The sequence below is a fragment of the Gobius niger genome (genome assembly GCF_951799975.1).
Source record: "Gobius niger genome assembly, chromosome: 13".
Classification (NCBI taxonomy): domain Eukaryota; kingdom Metazoa; phylum Chordata; class Actinopteri; order Gobiiformes; family Gobiidae; genus Gobius; species Gobius niger.
Genome location: NC_136864.1, coordinates 13,786,213 through 13,804,635, shown reverse-complemented (window position 1 = coordinate 13,804,635; position 18,423 = coordinate 13,786,213). Strand labels below are relative to the sequence as shown.

The 18,423-nt window shown below is 40.2% G+C and overlaps 2 protein-coding genes across 3 annotated transcripts; both read right to left on the bottom strand.

Annotated features, from left to right (window-relative positions):
• Positions 1 to 800: 800 nt before the first annotated feature.
• dpydb (dihydropyrimidine dehydrogenase b) lies at positions 801 to 10,761 on the bottom strand. Its single transcript, XM_079569068.1, has 25 exons — positions 10,627 to 10,761; positions 8,970 to 9,080; positions 8,802 to 8,884; positions 8,616 to 8,703; positions 8,378 to 8,539; positions 7,851 to 8,047; positions 7,657 to 7,738; positions 7,265 to 7,352; positions 7,063 to 7,170; positions 6,787 to 6,956; positions 6,299 to 6,509; positions 5,553 to 5,737; positions 4,906 to 5,121; positions 4,291 to 4,455; positions 4,137 to 4,205; positions 3,953 to 4,036; positions 3,746 to 3,866; positions 3,553 to 3,672; positions 2,760 to 2,902; positions 2,625 to 2,679; positions 2,170 to 2,291; positions 1,882 to 2,031; positions 1,429 to 1,491; positions 1,075 to 1,152; positions 801 to 986 (listed from the first exon to the last, which is right to left on the bottom strand). Exons 1-25 carry the CDS (start codon positions 10,654 to 10,656, stop codon positions 822 to 824), a joined length of 3,066 nt encoding a protein of 1,021 aa, XP_079425194.1. The 5' UTR covers positions 10,657 to 10,761; the 3' UTR covers positions 801 to 821.
• odr4 (odr-4 GPCR localization factor homolog) lies at positions 10,738 to 18,165 on the bottom strand. 2 transcript variants are annotated; one of them, XM_079569084.1, is made up of 15 exons: positions 18,078 to 18,165; positions 17,755 to 17,858; positions 17,569 to 17,676; positions 17,378 to 17,470; positions 17,180 to 17,286; positions 16,830 to 16,866; positions 16,548 to 16,691; positions 16,381 to 16,476; positions 16,126 to 16,173; positions 15,401 to 15,520; positions 15,218 to 15,314; positions 14,541 to 14,756; positions 11,464 to 11,517; positions 11,302 to 11,353; positions 10,738 to 10,841 (listed from the first exon to the last, which is right to left on the bottom strand). In XM_079569084.1, exons 2-15 carry the CDS (start codon positions 17,851 to 17,853, stop codon positions 10,829 to 10,831), a joined length of 1,284 nt encoding a protein of 427 aa, XP_079425210.1. In that variant the 5' UTR covers positions 17,854 to 17,858; positions 18,078 to 18,165; the 3' UTR covers positions 10,738 to 10,828. The 2 variants fall into 2 exon arrangements, with proteins under 2 accessions (XP_079425210.1, XP_079425209.1); XM_079569083.1 differs by lacking the exon at positions 10,738 to 10,841 and having other exon boundaries at positions 11,145 to 11,353; positions 18,078 to 18,163.
• Positions 18,166 to 18,423: the final 258 nt, after the last annotated feature.

Genomic DNA, 18,423 nt, shown 5'->3' with positions numbered 1-18,423 from the left:
AGCCGATTTCTAGATTTCTTGTTGACAACGTGTTCTAGCAATGACACATTAAAAAAATATACCGATGCTTATATTAATGCATTAGAAAAGATTAAAATAAGCTGAACACTGGCTGGCATTGGCAGGGCCACTTCTCTGGCCTTGCGCAAAATTGGACGGCTGTTCAGTGCACTCTTCGACTTTAGTGAAACTCAGCTGTTTCGCAAAACAAATCGACACAGCCTACCTGGTTCTGTTGTGATGATCATTGTAACCAGAGAAAAAAGTTCAGCGTTTCCCCAAAATAAGCCATGGTCGTGCTTGGTGTCGCCGCGCGTTCAAGCCCAAGCAACATGTGTTATTATTTAAAAAAATATTATTATTATATTTTAATGAGTGAAATGTTTTAGTTTTTTGGCTATGTACAAACATTGAGGTTAACAATGATGGAAAGTTCCAGAAACATTTATTTGTTTAATAGGTTTTAGGAATCAGCCACAAAGTATTGCCTATACAATTTCAACTAATGGCAAAATGTATTTATTTATTTCATTAGGACACAGCACATTAATCAACACTGAGCAGAAAGCAATGCAAATGCATCAGAATTAGCACAATAGCATTCGTTGTCCTAAGGCAGTGTATACACATTAATTAACAGAAGAGAAATACATAGTACATAGAACAAGTTACGGTCACAGAGGTTAGTTTCAAGGACGGTCACATGTGAGATAACACGCCCAAGAGGTTACATTGATAATTGGCAGTGGGTTCCATGACTGTGGACACCACCACGTCCTTCCAGACGACACATCTTTCACACTTGGCCTTGGTCTTGTTTCTCAGCAGACCGGGCTGATGGGCACTCCTCTCTTAGGTGTGTAGGGCGTTTTTCTTGTCACCATTTTGATGCAGTCTATGATCGGACACACGCTGAAGCACAGAGTACAACCCGTGCAGGTGTCCATCACGTACGGGAGGTGGGTCTCTGAGTCAAAACTTATAGCCTGAAAAGGGAAGAAAAACACCATTTATTGTAAACACGAATAAACAGTGAATCACGGTGAATGTGTGATTTATTTATTTTTGTTATACCTGGTATCCAGAGTCATTGCAGGTCATGTAACATTTGCCACAGTTGATGCACATCTCTTCGTCGATGAGCGCTTGCACCTGAACAATGTTGCAAGTTAGATATTAGCTTGTAATTTTTTTTGTTACATGTGTATTTTATGTCACTACAACAGGTAATCAAGTGCCCAATGATGGACCTAAACACAATTTTCATTGCTAATGTGCTATTTTTTCACCTCCAATTTTGGATGAATTTATCTAAATTGACCGCAGTCAGGATCTTTCTGATCACGTGCATGCACTTACCAGTCCTGTTTTATCATAGTAGCAAATATTTAGTTAAATCGATAACCTTTGCCCTTTCTAGACATTTACCTGCTCTGTGTTGTCGAGTTCCTGATAAGCTCCAATGTGACGCAACGCTCGGGCTATTACATCCTGCGAACAACAAAATGAATTCACTTAAGGGAAATATTTGATGAAAAAGGTCTAAGAAACAAGGTCTGAATGCCACAATACTGACACAAAACAAAGAAAACAAAACCTGAAAGCACACACTACATTGCTCTAGTGCTAACAAGATGGTAGATAGTTTGCTCGTACAATGAGTAACAGATGAACTATATTTTTGGTGTGCCTACATTTATTGTATGTAGTAGGGTAGTGGGGTGGGAACCTTAGTTGTGTGAGTTAGTTACATGTGAGCTGTAGAGAATTATAGAAAACAAACATTAGTAAATAAACTGAATTACTCAATACTCAATTCTATCCAACGTATATCCACACTCTGGACTGTTATGTCTGTCTTAATACTATATTGAGTCCCACCTTCACAGCAGGAACCGGTTTCTTTGGCGTCTTGTCTCGGCTGATGTTGATCTCTTTTATGTCCACCTCACCGACGTCTCTCAGCTTCTTCTTGTAATCAGCAATCGTCTCATTCTTCAATGTGAGGTATGGCCCGAAGCTGGGGAGGCTCTGCGTAGAATAATTAGATAAATGTGCATATTACGAACACCTAACACAGCGTATTCATTTTCTGAGATACTCTTGTGGCTGAACACTTTATTTATCTTTTCTATTTTAACACTGTTATTTTGTGCATTGATACTGTACCTTTCCTACTAGGTCTTCCAACCGTGGCACTGGTTTGCCTTTCTGATGTTTCTCTGTCGGAGGAGACTGACCATCCCAATTTTCTAGCTCCAGACTCTTCAGGTACAACAACGTTTTTAAACCTGCGTGCAACAACAACCAGTACTATTACCAGTATAATAATAGTCAATTGTTTCCTAACTGGTTCTGTTGGAGGATTGATTTTTGCAGGTCAAAAAGAGTCTAACAATTATTTGAGATGAGATTTGAGATGTAAATTATTGTTTCCAATTGATCTATTACTAAGGAAAGCAAATATAGTTTTTTCTTTTTGCAAAAAATGAACCACATCAAGCAGACAAAGAAAGTTTTCATCAGAAACACAATCGTCTTCAGTCAAAAAACCCTTCTATCAGCACATAACATGTTTTCGAGTCTATTGACAAACCATAAATCATGATTATTAGTTGACATACCGACACAGTAATCCTCAATCAATGTGAAGTCTTGGTTTTGAACAGCGCTGCAGACCTGTAACATTCATATGAAGAGAAAAGTATGTGAGTAAACACTTACTGTACATGTATTAAACTGAAGTAGAGTGTTTTCACCTGTAAAACAGAAGCTCCAGCGTGAAGAAACTGCAGCCCGGCCTCTGCAGAGTCTATCCCTCCTGTCGCCAAAATGGGGAACCCAGGAATTGCTCTGGCAATGGCCGAAACCGCACGCAGGGCGATAGGCCTAATGGCGTTACCTGCACATGTGAGCGACAAAGATGAGTTAGAGGTAGCATGCACTTGCCCTAACTGGTTTAAAAAAGGCAGAGCAGTCACAACTCAGGTCAGGTTCACAGTGAGATCAATAAAGTCTTATCCTACATAAACTTTACAAAGGGTCAATAGGTCAACACTTCAACTCTGGGGACACAAATCAGTACCGTTTATGAAATGCTTATACCCCCTACTACTAATTATCTTGCGAATAAATGTTATAAAACATTAATTAAAAACTAAAAACTATCTTTTTTTTGCTCATTCCTCTATTTTACTCCTTTACTCTTTTCTCTTTACTGTCCTTTTCTTCTCTTTTCTTTTTTCTTCCAATCTTTTTCTTTCTAAACTTATTTTTTACTGCTTCTTCTCTTTCTTCCTTTTCTCTTGACTCTTCTTGCCTTACAGGTTTTCCGTTCTTTTAGGCTCCTAGCAGATGGGGGGGGGAGGGTTTAGTGAATGGGTTAGAGACAGGACAGGAGACCTGAGTGGTGGGGACATTTTTTGTTATAATTTTCTTTTATTTCTTTTTTTTTTTCAGACCAATATATTGTCCTCAAATCCTGTCTGTGTGAAATTTAAAAAATGCTAATACAAAAATTTAAAATAAAAACTAAATGTGCTAATGTCTCACCAGATACGCCTCCGTATGTGGTGCGTTTCCCATGGCCCACTCCAGGCCAAGGGGAACCATCGGCCTTCAGCCCCATCATCCCGGAGACAGTATTGGTGGCCGTTACTCCATCTGCCCCTCCTATAAATCAAAAAACACATAAATACAGACAGAACATAGATCAATCTACAATATTGTATTTTGTATTTCGTACCTTCATGTGCTGCTTTAGCAATGTCCACAATGTTGGTAACGTTTGGCGTGAGCTTTGCAAAGAATGGGATGGTAGTGGCCGCTCGCACCCAACGACAAATGTTACGCACCAACACTGGGTCCTAGTAAACATACGCAAACAAACAAGTTGAATGTTGTTGTTTATTTAAGTAGGATAATGGTGTTTTTCAGATTTATAGATTTATACCTGTCCACAAGCCAGTCCCATGCCTCTCTCTCCCATCCCATGTGGACAAGACAAGTTCAGCTCCAAAGCGTCTGCTCCAGATTTCTATTAAGAAACAAAAAAATCATTACCACCAAATGTATGTTATTTCTTTGTTGAGCAGCACCTTGAACCCATACAATAAAAAAACAAAACAAATCCTCACCTCTGCCATTATTGCAAGCTCAGTCCAGTCCTCCTTGTTGTAACTGCACATTATGCTGGAAATCACCACCTGAAAATAAAAACAGAGCAATGGAAATGTTTTTGGCTTACAATCACATTTTCAATACCAACTATTAAGCTTACAGGACACTTACGTTATTTGGGAAGTCCTTCTTCAGCTCAGCGACAGACTGACACCAGTAGGCGGCGGTCTTCTCACTGATGAGTTCGATGTTGAGGAATGAACCCTGTCCCGGTCCGAATACGTGGCCTGAGGTCGTCCCACGAACAATACGAGGGGACACGTTGGTCACCAAGTCCTGACGACACACGTGAAGAGGGCAGTCAGACAAACACAGTCCACTTTATTTATATTGCAACATTTGTAAATAGGACGGTTTCCTAAGTGCAGCTCACAGTGTAAATAAGAACACGTCTGCCACAGTCTGATTTGATAAGAATCCACATATTATTTCATTTGGATATTCAGTATTCTGCGCTTGAAAAAAGGATTTCCCTTTGAGCTCTACAAGGCAATTTAATGTCCTCGTGAGCTGTAATTTGCTGATTGATTAAGTTAGTTTCCCATCCCTAACTTTGCTACATCTTTGCTTTTATACAGTTTTGCAATAAAATATAGTTTTGTACTGCATTTTTTCCATCATAATTATTTGTGTTTTTTTTTGTATTTGCATATATGTTATGAAGTTGCAATTAAACTCTCTGACTTTAATGTCTGTCCGGTGTTGTCACAAATGAAGGGTCAGCACCTTGTTCAGTCCAAAGGTCTTGGTGAGAGCAAAGCCCCAGCCCTGCTCGAAGGCTCTGCGAATCATGGCGGTGCTGGTTGTGGGAGGAGCAGAAGCCAAGCCGAAAGGATTTGGAAACTTTATCCCACAAACGTCGACGCTGATGTCCACCAGGTCGATAGCACTGTAGAACAATGGCAGCTTCGGGACTGTGTCTATGGTCTGTCCATGCAGAGACTGTTAAGAACATTAAAGTTTATTAGTGACACAGTGATATTGGGCAGAGCAGTGGTGAGGTCTTAGATTAGATTCACTTCCACTTCCTGTAGATCAAGGCCATATTATTTTTAGTTTTCTCCAATTGCTGCAGTTTCTCTGACAATGAAAGATCAAATGCAGAGAAAACGTCTACCTTTGAGACCATGAACTGGTCCTTAATCCTGTAGATGTTGAAATACTAAAAATGTATATATTTTTTACAATAATGACATGCAGCACTGATTTTTGAAAATTGAACACAGACTTTACAATTAAACTAGCCTTAACTTGCAGCATAGTATAGATTCTGTAGGCCATCCATTGTACCAAAAACACAAGATGGCAAAATCAACACTGCAGGATTGAATGGGCTTAAGTGTTAAAAAGTGTCACCATCTTCGCTCTTGTACCTGTAAGTATCGATGCATGTGCCAGGAGGCCTGTTTGCCGTCGTTGGTAGACTCCACTGTGGTGTTGGCCAAACCAGCGATGTCTCCACCAGCAAACACCCAGGGCTCGGAGGTCTGCATGGTCTCTGTGTGGATGTCCGGGGTCCCCCAACGGTTCAGCTTCACCGGGGACAGCGCCTCCATCACTGCACCGAGTCAACAAGGAATGGACGGTAGGATATATTGTCATGTCAGAGAACAAACAGAGCGATTTTTATCATTGTGCACATTATTTCTGTACGTTTACTTTGATCTGCTAGATTTAACTTTGAACGTCTAACTCGATGATTGCCACAGAAAGGAGGTAACTTAGCGTCAGGTTGCTTTAGTGGGATTTAAAAACACTTCATGAATATAAGGCAAGACATGTTTATTTATACCACGCATTTCATACACAAGGCAACTCAAGATGCGCCTTGCAAAAGACGACATGTGAAATTACAATCAGGTTAAAGTTAAGGCATGGGTATGGGTCCCTACACTTCCAATACGCATTTCTAACATCCTAATTCTTCTTTATAAGAATAATTCACAACTTTCAGGGAACAGTACAAGGGAACAAACAAGCTGCTAGTTCATGATTGATAACAAAAAGACAACAATTAGATGTATACTATAGTGCACATGTCTGCTTTTTCGACATACTTAGTCTTTCACTTCATTATTTTGAGCGAGAGACAATTAATTTATTTTTCGGTGACCTGTACCTTTGGGGTCGTCGAGCATGGAGCCGAACGCGCTGATGATGTAGTCAGCCTTGAGCCTCAGGACCTGCTCCTCATCCTCAAACCACTGCCCGTCCTCCATCTGCTCCGTGCGGCAGAACTGCAGCCCGGCCACGCGACCGTTCTTCATGATCACCTCCCGAGGAGACAGGAACGGCAGGAACTCGCACTGCTCCTCTTTGGCCAACTCCATCTGAAAACAGGGCCAGATATTTGTGAATGCCGTTTATGGCTTGGAATTTTAGTGAGAATATACAATTTACATTTAGACATGACTAATTACAGCAACCACCAGAAGGGGTGAGTAATGGGACAAATTATTTATTTTACCAATTAATTCATTATATTCCATTTATGCCTGTGGGAAAATTACACGGTGAGTGCTTTAGGAATAATCTGTGGGCAAATTCTTTCAGTTCTAGTGCAGGTGGTTGATAAAGTGATGCTGATACACTGAAGATGGCCCCTACCTCCTCCGGGACAGCCCTGATGTTGGTGAATCCCTTCCTGAAGACGACGTAGACCCGGCGGGCCCCACAGCGCAGCGCCGAGGTGGCACAGTCAAACGCAGTGTCTCCCGCTCCCAGCACGATCACCACTCCTTTCATCTCAGGCAGCGAGGAGCGGCACTGGCACATCCCTGCGAGTGTGAACCACGAAAAGTTATGAATCAGATACACCCGCTCCAGCGACAATGAGTCAGTGAAGTAACACAGGATTGACTTGAGCACTTGGACGTGATGCACCTTTTTTGCTGGCTGTGGCCACCATCGGCAGGAAGTCCTTAGATGTGAAGAATCCTTGATCTACTGTTAGACCCTGGAAGATTTTAGCTCTGTTGGCCTGAGGGAGACCTATAAACACAAGAAAATACATACAATTAAACATCCTTCACATCTTATAATTTGTCATTTTTACTTTTATAATAGTACTTTTGGTTCAACTCACCGATGCCGACAAACACAGCCTTGAATCCGTCTTCTTTCAAAGACGCCAAACTCATTCCACCAAGTCCAAGGCCCTTCTCACACAACACCTACAAGTAATAACAATAAACATTCAAAGATTAAGGAATGTTTGTCAATTTATGGTCAGGAAACAAACCAAGTGAATAAAAGAAGAGTTTAGTGACTCTGAGGGGCTGAGTCTCAATTTAAAAAGTTATTTTTGTATATTAATTTTTCCTTTATTTAACTTACTGTAGTTTGTTTGTATTTGCTTGCCCCAATAGTTATTTATTAGTACTACAAATTGATGTTTCTTTGCACAAATAAAACTTATTCTGATTCTTACATCAACACTGGTTTTGGGTAAACAAAGAAAAACATATCAGGACATACCTTGACCCCCAGATCCTTCATTAGGTTGATTTCAAACTGAACCACTTCATAGGGAAGCCTAAACTGAGGGATTTCTGCTGTGCTGAAGGAAAGAAAAACATGAGCTAGTGAATGTAACTGTCGATATGTTCTCGATATGTAACTTATTCAAACTCATAAAAATATCTGTTAATGTGTGGTAAACATTCATGTACCTCAGCCCTCCAGTGTATTTCTGTTTCTCAAATACAGTGATGTTGTCATATCCGAGTCGGGCCAAGAACGAGGCACAGCTGATCGACGCCGGGCCGCAGCCAATCAGAGCGATGGGGGCGTGGTATGACTCTGGCATCTCACTGGCTGGAGGGAGCTCGGGGTTTCTCATCTGTGGGATGCCCATTTTACTGAACACCTGGAACAGAACACGTTAGATTTTAATATACAATAATTAATAATTCCTCTCAATCCTTGTTCTTTTGTTTATTTCCACTGTTGTCTGTGGAGTGATCAATGGTGTGTCTGGTGCAGAATACCTAAATACTCATTATATGGATGGACGGTCTTCATTTTAAATACCTTGGAACCATTCAAAAGATTTTGAAGATTAATATCTACTTTATCGTCTAAATTAACAGCCTATAAAACAAACTTGGCAGCACGTAGAAATATACAGTCAACTGGAGAAAAAATAAACACATAAAATGATGGTCACCAAACGTCATACACTTAATATTTCTTATACCTCTGTAGCAAACTGCTGCAGCCCTCCGATGTTGATGGGCCCCTCCTCAGAGGCGTACAGGTTACACCCCCCGACACACAGCTCTGACGTGGGACACACCATCCCACAGGTGAGGCCCAGCGGGTTGTCTGACAGGATGGCCCTCGCTGCTCCATAGTAGTTCTGGCAAACACAGATATATAGTTTCAGATGAAAGCCGCCATCGTGGTCGTCGGGTGATGCCTATGTGGGGGCGCACCTTGTTGGAGATACTTGTGATGAAGGATTTGATGTCCAGGTTTGTGGGACAGCTCTTCTGACACGGGGCATCAGCACACTTTAGACATCTGGGCACAAATTGTACTCAAAGAAATTAGACTAAAAGTTATAGATTAAAATTGTAAAATTGCTGCTTAGCTATTGCAATTTCTTCCTGTCATCTCACCTGAGTGCCTCTCGTAGAGCCCCTCGTTCACTAAGTGTTGTGTGTTTGATGTCATCGAAGTTGTTTTCTAACTTTACACAGGACTGAACAAAAAGTGAAACAAACACAATTAATATAATTGCACATACTTTAATCTTGATACATTCGTTTATGACGAGCGTGACTCACATCACAGCCTCTTTCCTGGTTTCTCTTCCAGTGTTTCTTCTCTTTCTTCTTGTTGGATGTGGACATGATCTGAGCATGGGTCTTCACCCTGGGGTTCAGAGCCAGGATGCCCTGGATAGAGGGTAAAAGTATTTAAAAATGTGCAAGTCAATCAGCCCAGCTCTTTTAAGTAAAATTAGTGGATAAGGCGAAGCATATTTGTGTTTGTGGCATGGTGATCCAAAGAAAAATGGTTTAAGCTTGATCTTGTGTTGAATTTTCTTAAAAATGTTTCTTGCTGTTTTTACTGTTTTAATGTTTATATGTTTTGTGTTTGAACCTGCAGCACCTGTAGCACTTTGAGATGTGTTTTCATGTGTAAAGTGCAATACAAATAAAATGTATTATTATAACTATTATTAATTTTTATCAACTGAGAACTGAAGTCTTTTTATTGCCTCAACTTATGTTCCCCTTTGTTCTTCAGTGTGTAGCAGGCACACAAATTATTCTAGAAGGTTGACTCACAGTTGGGGTCATAGTGATAAACTTATGTGAGCAGCCAGGTCATTCCCCCATCGTTATGTGAGCCATTGAATAACCTCAATTACATGACGATGATGGATCACCTCAAAGACAGTAGGAATATCAAAATGTGTCAAGTTTTGCTTTCAGTTAATTATAATAATCTTTGATGCTTATAAAAAACGTCTCGTCCATGGCTCCACGTGAAGCGATGCCCCTGTAATACAATCATGTGTCTCTTATCTAACCCCACTTATGCCAGGGTACATAACTCTACACAAGGTTATGAAAGGCCGCATCACACGGATTGAGGAATTTTGCAAGAACTATAGATGTAAATCACAAATTGTGGGATGATGTTACATGTTGCACTGAACAAAAGTTTAGAAATGCCAGGCTCCTCTCCTGCCACTAGAGCTCCAAAAAACATGCTTTACGATTCGATTCGATTTTTTTTTTCCATTTAAAACAAAATAACTGCGGTTTGTAAATATATTTTGAATATATATATTTGGTGTATTTAATTAACGTGCATCAACTGAAAAGTCACTGTACAACAAAGATTGTAACACCTCCAAATTATTTATACTGTATTTAGATTGAGCTAATAAAACAACAATTTAGCTAATAAAACTTAGCACATTTGTACAGTAGGACCTTCATCTTCTGAGTAGAAGGCAGAGCAAAAAAAAAAAAGAAGCAACTTTTTGAAAATATGAATCGATTTGACCGACCAACTCAATTTTTAAATCCAATCGATTTTTTCCCCAGCCCTACCTGATACGAGGGAGAACGTGGTGAAGCATTCATTTGCAGGGTGAATTGGTATGGGAGATGACAATGTGATGTCATGTAACAAATTAATCTCAAAGTTACAAAATAACTTTATAACCTGAGATTAAGGTGCAATCCAATTCTTCAACTGAATTGTTTTCGTCCAACAAGAAGTAAGATTATATCTCAATCTCAGTAAATCTCTGCTCCCTTTGTTAATTAGAATATATTTTTAATTACATTTGTCAGAAACTGTGAAGCATAAGGTCATGTTACAAGTTACCCCTAGCACATTGTATTTTATTGTAGCCTTTTTATTAAGTTCATTTAAATAGACAACCAACACCTGCAAACAAAGGTAGGGAATTCACTAAAATACCTCGATATCTGGGAGATCTTTGCTCAGCATGATGCCTCAGTTGGTTGGTCCGCTCAGACAAATACTGCTGCTCTGTGGATGAGGGGTCCGAAACACTGTCCGGGACGACTCCCGCTCCTAAAGCTGCTCACGTTTAGCAGGTCTCGCTTCTCTCTCTGACTGGAGTTTCACAAAGACATGCTTTTTCTCTTGATGCAGGGAGTCAAAGTTTAATGCTACGCCCGAGGTCAAGGCTCATGCTGCAGCAAACCAAACAGCGGCTATGCTAATCTGCAAAGGTCCAAACTCCACCTCCAAAGGGAATAAACCAGAACGGGAATTTCAAAGAATAACAACTCTTGGAATGTGCATGTGCAAGAAAAAACATTGCAAGATAAAAAAGGGAAAATATATTCTAGCTTAATAATAATGTTGGTTACAAAAGATTCAGATTGTGACGTTACTCGATTCCTTATTAATATGTGTGTGAAATGTGTATTTTTGCCAAACCTTTAATATTATTTATCAAAATAGTTAATTTCAAGTCCCCAGGGATTGCAAACTCATTTACTGTATATGTCCAAGTTGTGGTCTATAGGATTTATAAGAGAATGAACCTTGACTCAAATTAGAAAATGCAATTAAGTAATTTAGTTTAGTTTATTGTGGACGGTATGTTAAACATCAGTAAGATACATGATGGAGGCAGCGGTGGCGAGTAAGGCGACTGCTGAGGCCACGACAACACCTACGGAAAGAGCCGAACAAAAAAAAGGTTTTATATTAGACCACAAACATCAAACACAATATAACCTTAAGCATTACATACTATCACGGCAAAAAGACAATGTATTTTACCAATATAGCTGCTTCTCTGGGGTGTGGGGTCTTCAGTCTTTTCTTCAACGGGCTCTGGAAACAAAAACAGCAAAAACATACATGTCACAGTCTGTTATTGTGGTCAAGAGTAACACATGTCCAAAGTCTAGCCCTGAAACGACACAGATCACGTTTACAGTAGATGCTATCAGTGGATGGAAGTGTGAGCGCCAAAGACATGTTTTAAAGACATGAATTTGAATGAAGATACGACGTGACAAAAGGGGATAATACTGGTCTCCTTTGACAGGACTCTGGTCAGAGAGAAGGGCACGGAGAAGTTATAACAGCAAACTTTATTCTTGTACTTACAACATTGTGAGGACCAGTTTGAGTTTTTTACCAACAGAGTGAGGACATTTTTGTAAAGTGAGGACATTTTGGCTGGTCCTCATTTATTTTGAAGGACTGTTTGAGGGTTAAGATGTGGTTTTAGGGTTAGGGTTAGAATTGGGTTTAGATTAGGGTTAGGGTTAGGATTGAGGTTAGGGTTAAGGGTTTAGGGTTCAGGGTTAGGGGCTGGGTAATACGATATGTCTATAAGCGTCCTCGCTAAGATAACAGTGTGTGTGTGTGTGTGTGTGTGTCTGTGTGTTAAACTTATGTGAGCAGCCAGGTCATTCCCCCATCATTATGTGAGCCATTGAATAAGCGCAATTATAAGACGATGATAATGTACAAAAGTGTGGAAATATGTGCAAAGGTATATAGACTCTAATACAATATTAAACATCGAATTAGAATACTAAGAGTATTAATTTGGTCAGATAGCCTAACCTTAAAAAAGCAATAAAACAACTAATGCACAGCCATACAAAGAGTTAATGGGGAGGATTTGACATAGGTTTGGTGGTCTCTCCCTAGTGGAAGCTGGCAGAACTGCACCTGATGAAGAACTTAGCGCGCATCGCCAGCGAGTGGCAAACTGCAGTCGCATCGGCAGAATTTAATCCATATTTTGCCACATTTTCGGTGCCACAGAAAGCTGAAACCTCTGAAGCCTCTATACAGGGCTCTCTCTGGTCACTGGTCAGTGACTCCAGCTGCTGCTCATGGACCAAGGAAAACAACGGGAGTTTGATCACTTCTTACCGCTCATCTCGCAGTTGTCCTGGCTTTACGCTCAGACATCCTCACCCCTCTGTCATCAGCTTCATTTTATTTCGTGCACCAAAGTAAGGCTACGTGTTGGTCTTAGTAAGACATTAAATAGCCGCCCTTTAAAGGCTGTCGAAAGTTTCGTTTCCCTTCCCCCGCGATGGTGCGCACTTGCGTTTGTTTAACCATCTCTGTAACGGGGCCAAGGGGACACAAAAACTGCGCAGTTTTCAGATCGGCCCAGTGCACGTGATTGAGGTGAATAACAGCAGAGCCGCTCAAACGAGTATTAAAAAATAATTATTTTTCCCCACATTTTTTTTGCTGGTGCATCTCCGGCTTGGGTCGGCCCTGGCACAGCCGTGGCTACGCAAGTGCACACTGGCCAAACAAGATCTCACGGTGCAAATAAAGGATATACTGTATAGGCTTAAGAAGCTATGGGATTTCTACAGTCCTATCGCACAGTGACGTGATGCCTATTCAATACGAAACTACACGCCAGAGTATTGAAACATGCACAGAAGATGCTAAACAGATAGACAAGTGAGAACAAGTCAGATGACAATATGTACATCTTAGCACACAATAAAACTTACTTTCGCTTTTGGCTACAGAGGGCTGTGGCTGGTAGATCGAGGATAGGAAGAGAATTGGAAAGAGGAAGAGATTTGGATGCATATCAACAGGGGCGGACTGGGATTGAAAAACGGCCCTGGACTCTGACCAACCTGACCCAAATGTGCATAAATGTGCTCTTCCACAAAGACATGTTTTAAGATCACTTTACGATCACGTTTATTCTGCAATTGCTGTGTCACTAATTAACTACAACAACAGAGCAATAATCTTTAGAACAAACTAATCAATAAAGTTCAGTGATGTAGTTATACCTGGCCACAATTATTCTCTTTATAATTTACCTGTATTTGTCAAAAGACAGCACTGATTTGTCTGTGTATCATCAGTATATAATGCACTTTCTTTTTTGTTTATATGTTTAGTTTGTTTTGTACCCTGTTGTTAACTATCCTGTGAAGTTGAATATCAAGGTGGAATGAACCAGACACGTATTTGTTGACCCACAGAAGGCTGACGACTTTATTGCAGGCATTGAGCCAGTTACAGCAGATGAAGAAAATTGAGGCTTTAGATGCGACTTTAGATGCGATGTTTTGGGAGCAGAGACAATTGACTGAAGGCGGTGCTAGATGAAGACCAGACTGCCAGTAACTGCATATAACTTTATGTATCATTTTGGCATATAACTTGTCTCATGTACTTCCTTTACATTGCTGAAATACTTTTGATACTTTTGGGGAATAGCTGGCCTTGGCAATAGTTTGTTTACTTGTTGTTGAAAAGCTCCCAGACGGTCTGAACTAGAAAGTAAACTTGAATGTAGGCAATTACTTAAAAAGCAGAACTCAGTAAGAAGTGAAATGTTGTTCCTCTCGGTTTTTTTTTCTGTGTTTTTTTTGTTTTCGGGTGTTTGTCTTTCGGTTGAGGACAAACTGGGAGGTTTTGGCCACTGCAGTTCGTCTTCTTTTCCTGTTTTTATTTAACCAGGAAAGTCTCACTGAGATTAAGAATCTCTTTTAGAGGGCAGCTCTGGCAATTGTACCTGTGGTGGTGGGAAACCCAGAGCACCCGGAGGAAACCTACGTAGACACAGGGAGAACATGCAAACTCCACACAGAAAGGCCCCGTCCAGGTGGGAATCGAACCCAGGACTTTCTAGCTGTGAGGCACGAGCACTAACCGCTGCACCACCATGCTCATAGATAGATAGATAGATAGATAGATAGATAGATAGATAGATAGATTCATGACTTCTGACAAATTATGTTTTTATAACCACGCCATGTGTTTTGTGAAAATGCACTGTCCCCTTTCAAATAAACTGATCTACAAATAGTTAAATAATGTAAGTACTGCAGTAATACTGAATAGCTCACCTGCTGCCTCACTGTCAGCGGTTTCTGTGTTAATGTTTTCAGGAGTGATTTCGTGAGTCAGGTCAATGTCGTCGTCCGCAGCGTCGATGTCCAGCATCTCCTTCAGCCGCTCGGTCGCCTCCGAGGGTCCTTCGTCACTGAACTGATAATCACAGACACAGACGGGACCCCTTCCCTTCACGGGACAGAAAATACGCCTGGGGAAGAGCAGCTCCCCTGATGGGACAGAATAATACATTACTGACAAACATCACTGACAAACTGTAAATAAAAGACTAACATCACTTACATCATTAATAGATGTCCATAACTATATCAGAATATGCAACAAAAATGGTAAATGAAGATAGACTAGATAAATGAAAATCAATATTAAATAATTTCACTCAATAGAGTACTTTGCAAATGCTTGTTCTGTCTGCTCGGTCCGATCCCGCTCAAGGATATTGTCTATCAATACTTTATGTGACACACAATGTTTAAGATGACCAAATGTAGGTATTTCAATGTACAGTATATATAGCAATTATGCAACTTGGTAAGGAAAAAGCTGTATTTATTTAAGTCTTATTTCCCTCGTCTGAATTGCTGACCCCACACACCCCCACAACCATGACCCTGTGCACAGTTGCCACAGACCTAAAGCACGTTAGTGAAACTGACTGTGAGATAAGTACCTCCAAAGTTGTTGCTTTGCCCCCCTGCTGTCACCAGCTCCTCCAGAAGCATTTGAACCCTTGTGGCCACCGTGCCAATCATATCCCTCTTTAGAGCCTGGTAAAATATTGTTTTACATTAGCAACTCACCGTTTCATTTACAAACTGTTTGCTGTTACATTTGTTTGTTATTACATGATCACCTTCTCGATGTTTCTGGCCTTCGGTTTGTTGCTGTGGACATGGGCTCGACTGTGGATGGTGCCTCGAATGGACACACTTCCTCCACACTTCTGCACCACATCACTCTGCCTTTGTTCACACTGGAAGCACAATGCATGAAAACCAAAGAAACGTAAGTGTTGCTCAATTTTGGAATCAAACATTTAACCTCTTAAACCCCACCTGAACTGAGCACATTTTCTCCAGGTGGGCTTTACCCAAATCGAAAAGCTTCTTGGAAAAAAAGCATCAATATGGCAATGAAAACGAGGACGAAAACGTAACAAAAAAGCAACGGAAAAAAGGCCAAAAAATAAGTGACAAAAAAAGCAACAAAGAAGCAATAAAAGAGCGACAAAAACGTGCCAGAAAAACAACAATAATACATCAAAAAGGTGACTTAAGAGCGACAAAAAGACACGTGATGAAAACAGAACAAAAAAGGCACAAAAGAGAGTGACAAAAATGTGGCGAAACACGACAAAAAAGTGATGAAAAAGCAGCAAAAACACGACAAAAAACCTATGAAAAAGCAATGAAAACACAACAAAAAATGTTAGGATCAGTTTAGTAGGCCTTAGCTTTCAAATGAGGCACTACATTGTTGCTCTTCAGTCGAGAAGTTTTTAGATTTGGGTAAAGCCGAACTGGGAAATGCCCTCGGTTAAGGAGGTCAGTTAAGCACACTGTTAGAAATAAATCTTACCGGTGAAATTAACAATTGAGCTGTGTATGTTTGCTTTATATTCCTCCTCTGCAAACAAAAGGGACACATTTGAGTTTGAGTTGCTCATGTAGTAGTAGTAGTAGTAGTAGTAGTAGTAGTAGTAGCAGTAGCAGTAGTAGTAGTAGTAGTAGTAGTAGTAGTAGTAGTAGAAGTAGTAGTAGTAGTAGTAGTAGTAGTAGTAGTAGTAGTAGCATAGCAGTTGAATTTTGTCAAGACAAAGGCCGTATAACGCACCTGTCCTGTAGTGAGTTCAGCATCTTCTGGCAATATTTTACCATCGAGCAGAAACACTCCACTTTCAATTTTCTGTGCCCAGATTTGTAGTTCCTCCTAAAAGAAAACAAACAAACAACTTCAGAAACAGCTGCGTTATAGATTTTGTCACTACATTGAATGCAAACCTTCATGCATTTCTCCATTGTTTCCGTGGTGTTTTTCCCAGCTGGAAGGGGAAGGTACATGTTCACATTTAAACAACAGGACACAGTGATCCATGATGAGCACACCCCAGATTGATACTTCCAGTCAGCGGGTTTTGCAATGCACTGAAACACAGGGAGTATTCACAACCAACTTTAGCCAATTTAGAACCACAATATCCCATTATGGCTAAGTCTATGTGTCTGTTATAGTTCCCAGTGGTCGTGTATAACCTCCGCAAACATGAGAAAAAAGTTACAAACCTTTGGATCTTTGACATCGAAAGTTCTGCACACTGTTCTGTGATATTAGGTTAAGAACTCCACAACTGTGTCCCACTGCGTTATTCATAAAACCAATATTATAGCTGTAAGATGATGATTTTTTCTTCAATTTCTCCAATATTAATTTGGTAAACACATGTCATATTAAGTTTCTTTATTACTGTGGTACTACTGGTCAGGAACTATCTTATTCTTGGCGAGGTTTACTTACAAAAGTCACTGTCAGACGTTAATGACTGTTAGTAAAGTATAGTTTCTTGAGGAGCTATTCCCTCCCCATGTGCTGCTTAATCAACACACTAGAAATTACGTTGCTTTACAAAGGATACTTTCTTGTTTTGGAGTTGATGTGCAGAGTCACACACTCTGTAACATCATCATCGGCTGGACTCCACAGTCGCTCAGAGGAGATCAAGTTCTCCGCAGAAAACACCAGCTACAAACACACACACACAAAAAAAAGTCTGAATGAATACAATGAATACAAAGCGACAGTTGATGTGATTGCAGACGTAAGTAGAGCTTACCTGTCGCAGAGTGATTAGTGTGTCTTTGGCATCAGTTTCAGAGACTATAAAAACTCCCAAAACAGACAAACCTCCAGGCAGCATCCGGGACACCTGAAACAGAAACATAAAGCACACACACACCACACTACATTATCAATAAAATATATGGAGCACACTAATACATAATCACAACTGTTTTATTGATCTACCTGACGGGCATGCTCTGTAACCCAATCTCTGTCAAAACGGTCTCCAGATGAATCGTCCTTTGGAGGTGTTCGAGAGGCCATAACAACATAATCTCTTTGAGCTGAACTCTTTAAGATATAAATAACATCATTAATATTGTAAAACTTTGTTATACAGAACAATGACAAGGTTACAACGAGTGTTACCTGTCCAATGAGCAAGCCTGTGATTGTAGTGGATTTCAGTTCACACAACTGAGACAGATAACTCTCCACAGCATCTTCAACAATGTATCCACGACCCATGATTCCTAAAGAGCGAATAACATAATAATTGAGTTAAATACAAACATGGTCATATGCGCACATGTTTAAATTAAGAAAGAGCTACATCTGTATACCATATAAATCAATATGCAATAAGTGCACAACTCATAAAAACGCAATCATTTCGCTCGTTTAAAATTATCATTATTGAACAGTCACAATAACTCAGATCTCAATCCATAAAGTGGTGTCTGAACGCTTACCTCTGATCTGATATAGTTTATTCGACAAAAACACCCCGTTGTAATCCTGAAAATGTGCTTTATTTCATGACAGCTGGCAGTTCGTGTTGGTTCGTCAGCAAACTCGGAAAACTGCATTAACCAGAATGCATTGCGCAAGTCTAGATTTCCGTCGCATGTGTTTGACGTAAAGACATCAAGCTAAAAAATAAAATGGACTTCCTGCGGTGAATTTGATGCAAGTCTTCGAGATTAATCATACATATTAAGGTTTTCCCTACTATAAATGTACTGTGTAATCAAATTCGTCGGTTTAAATGTGACTTTGACTGTTGGGCTACTGTTTCAATGAGATTTATTTTTCTAG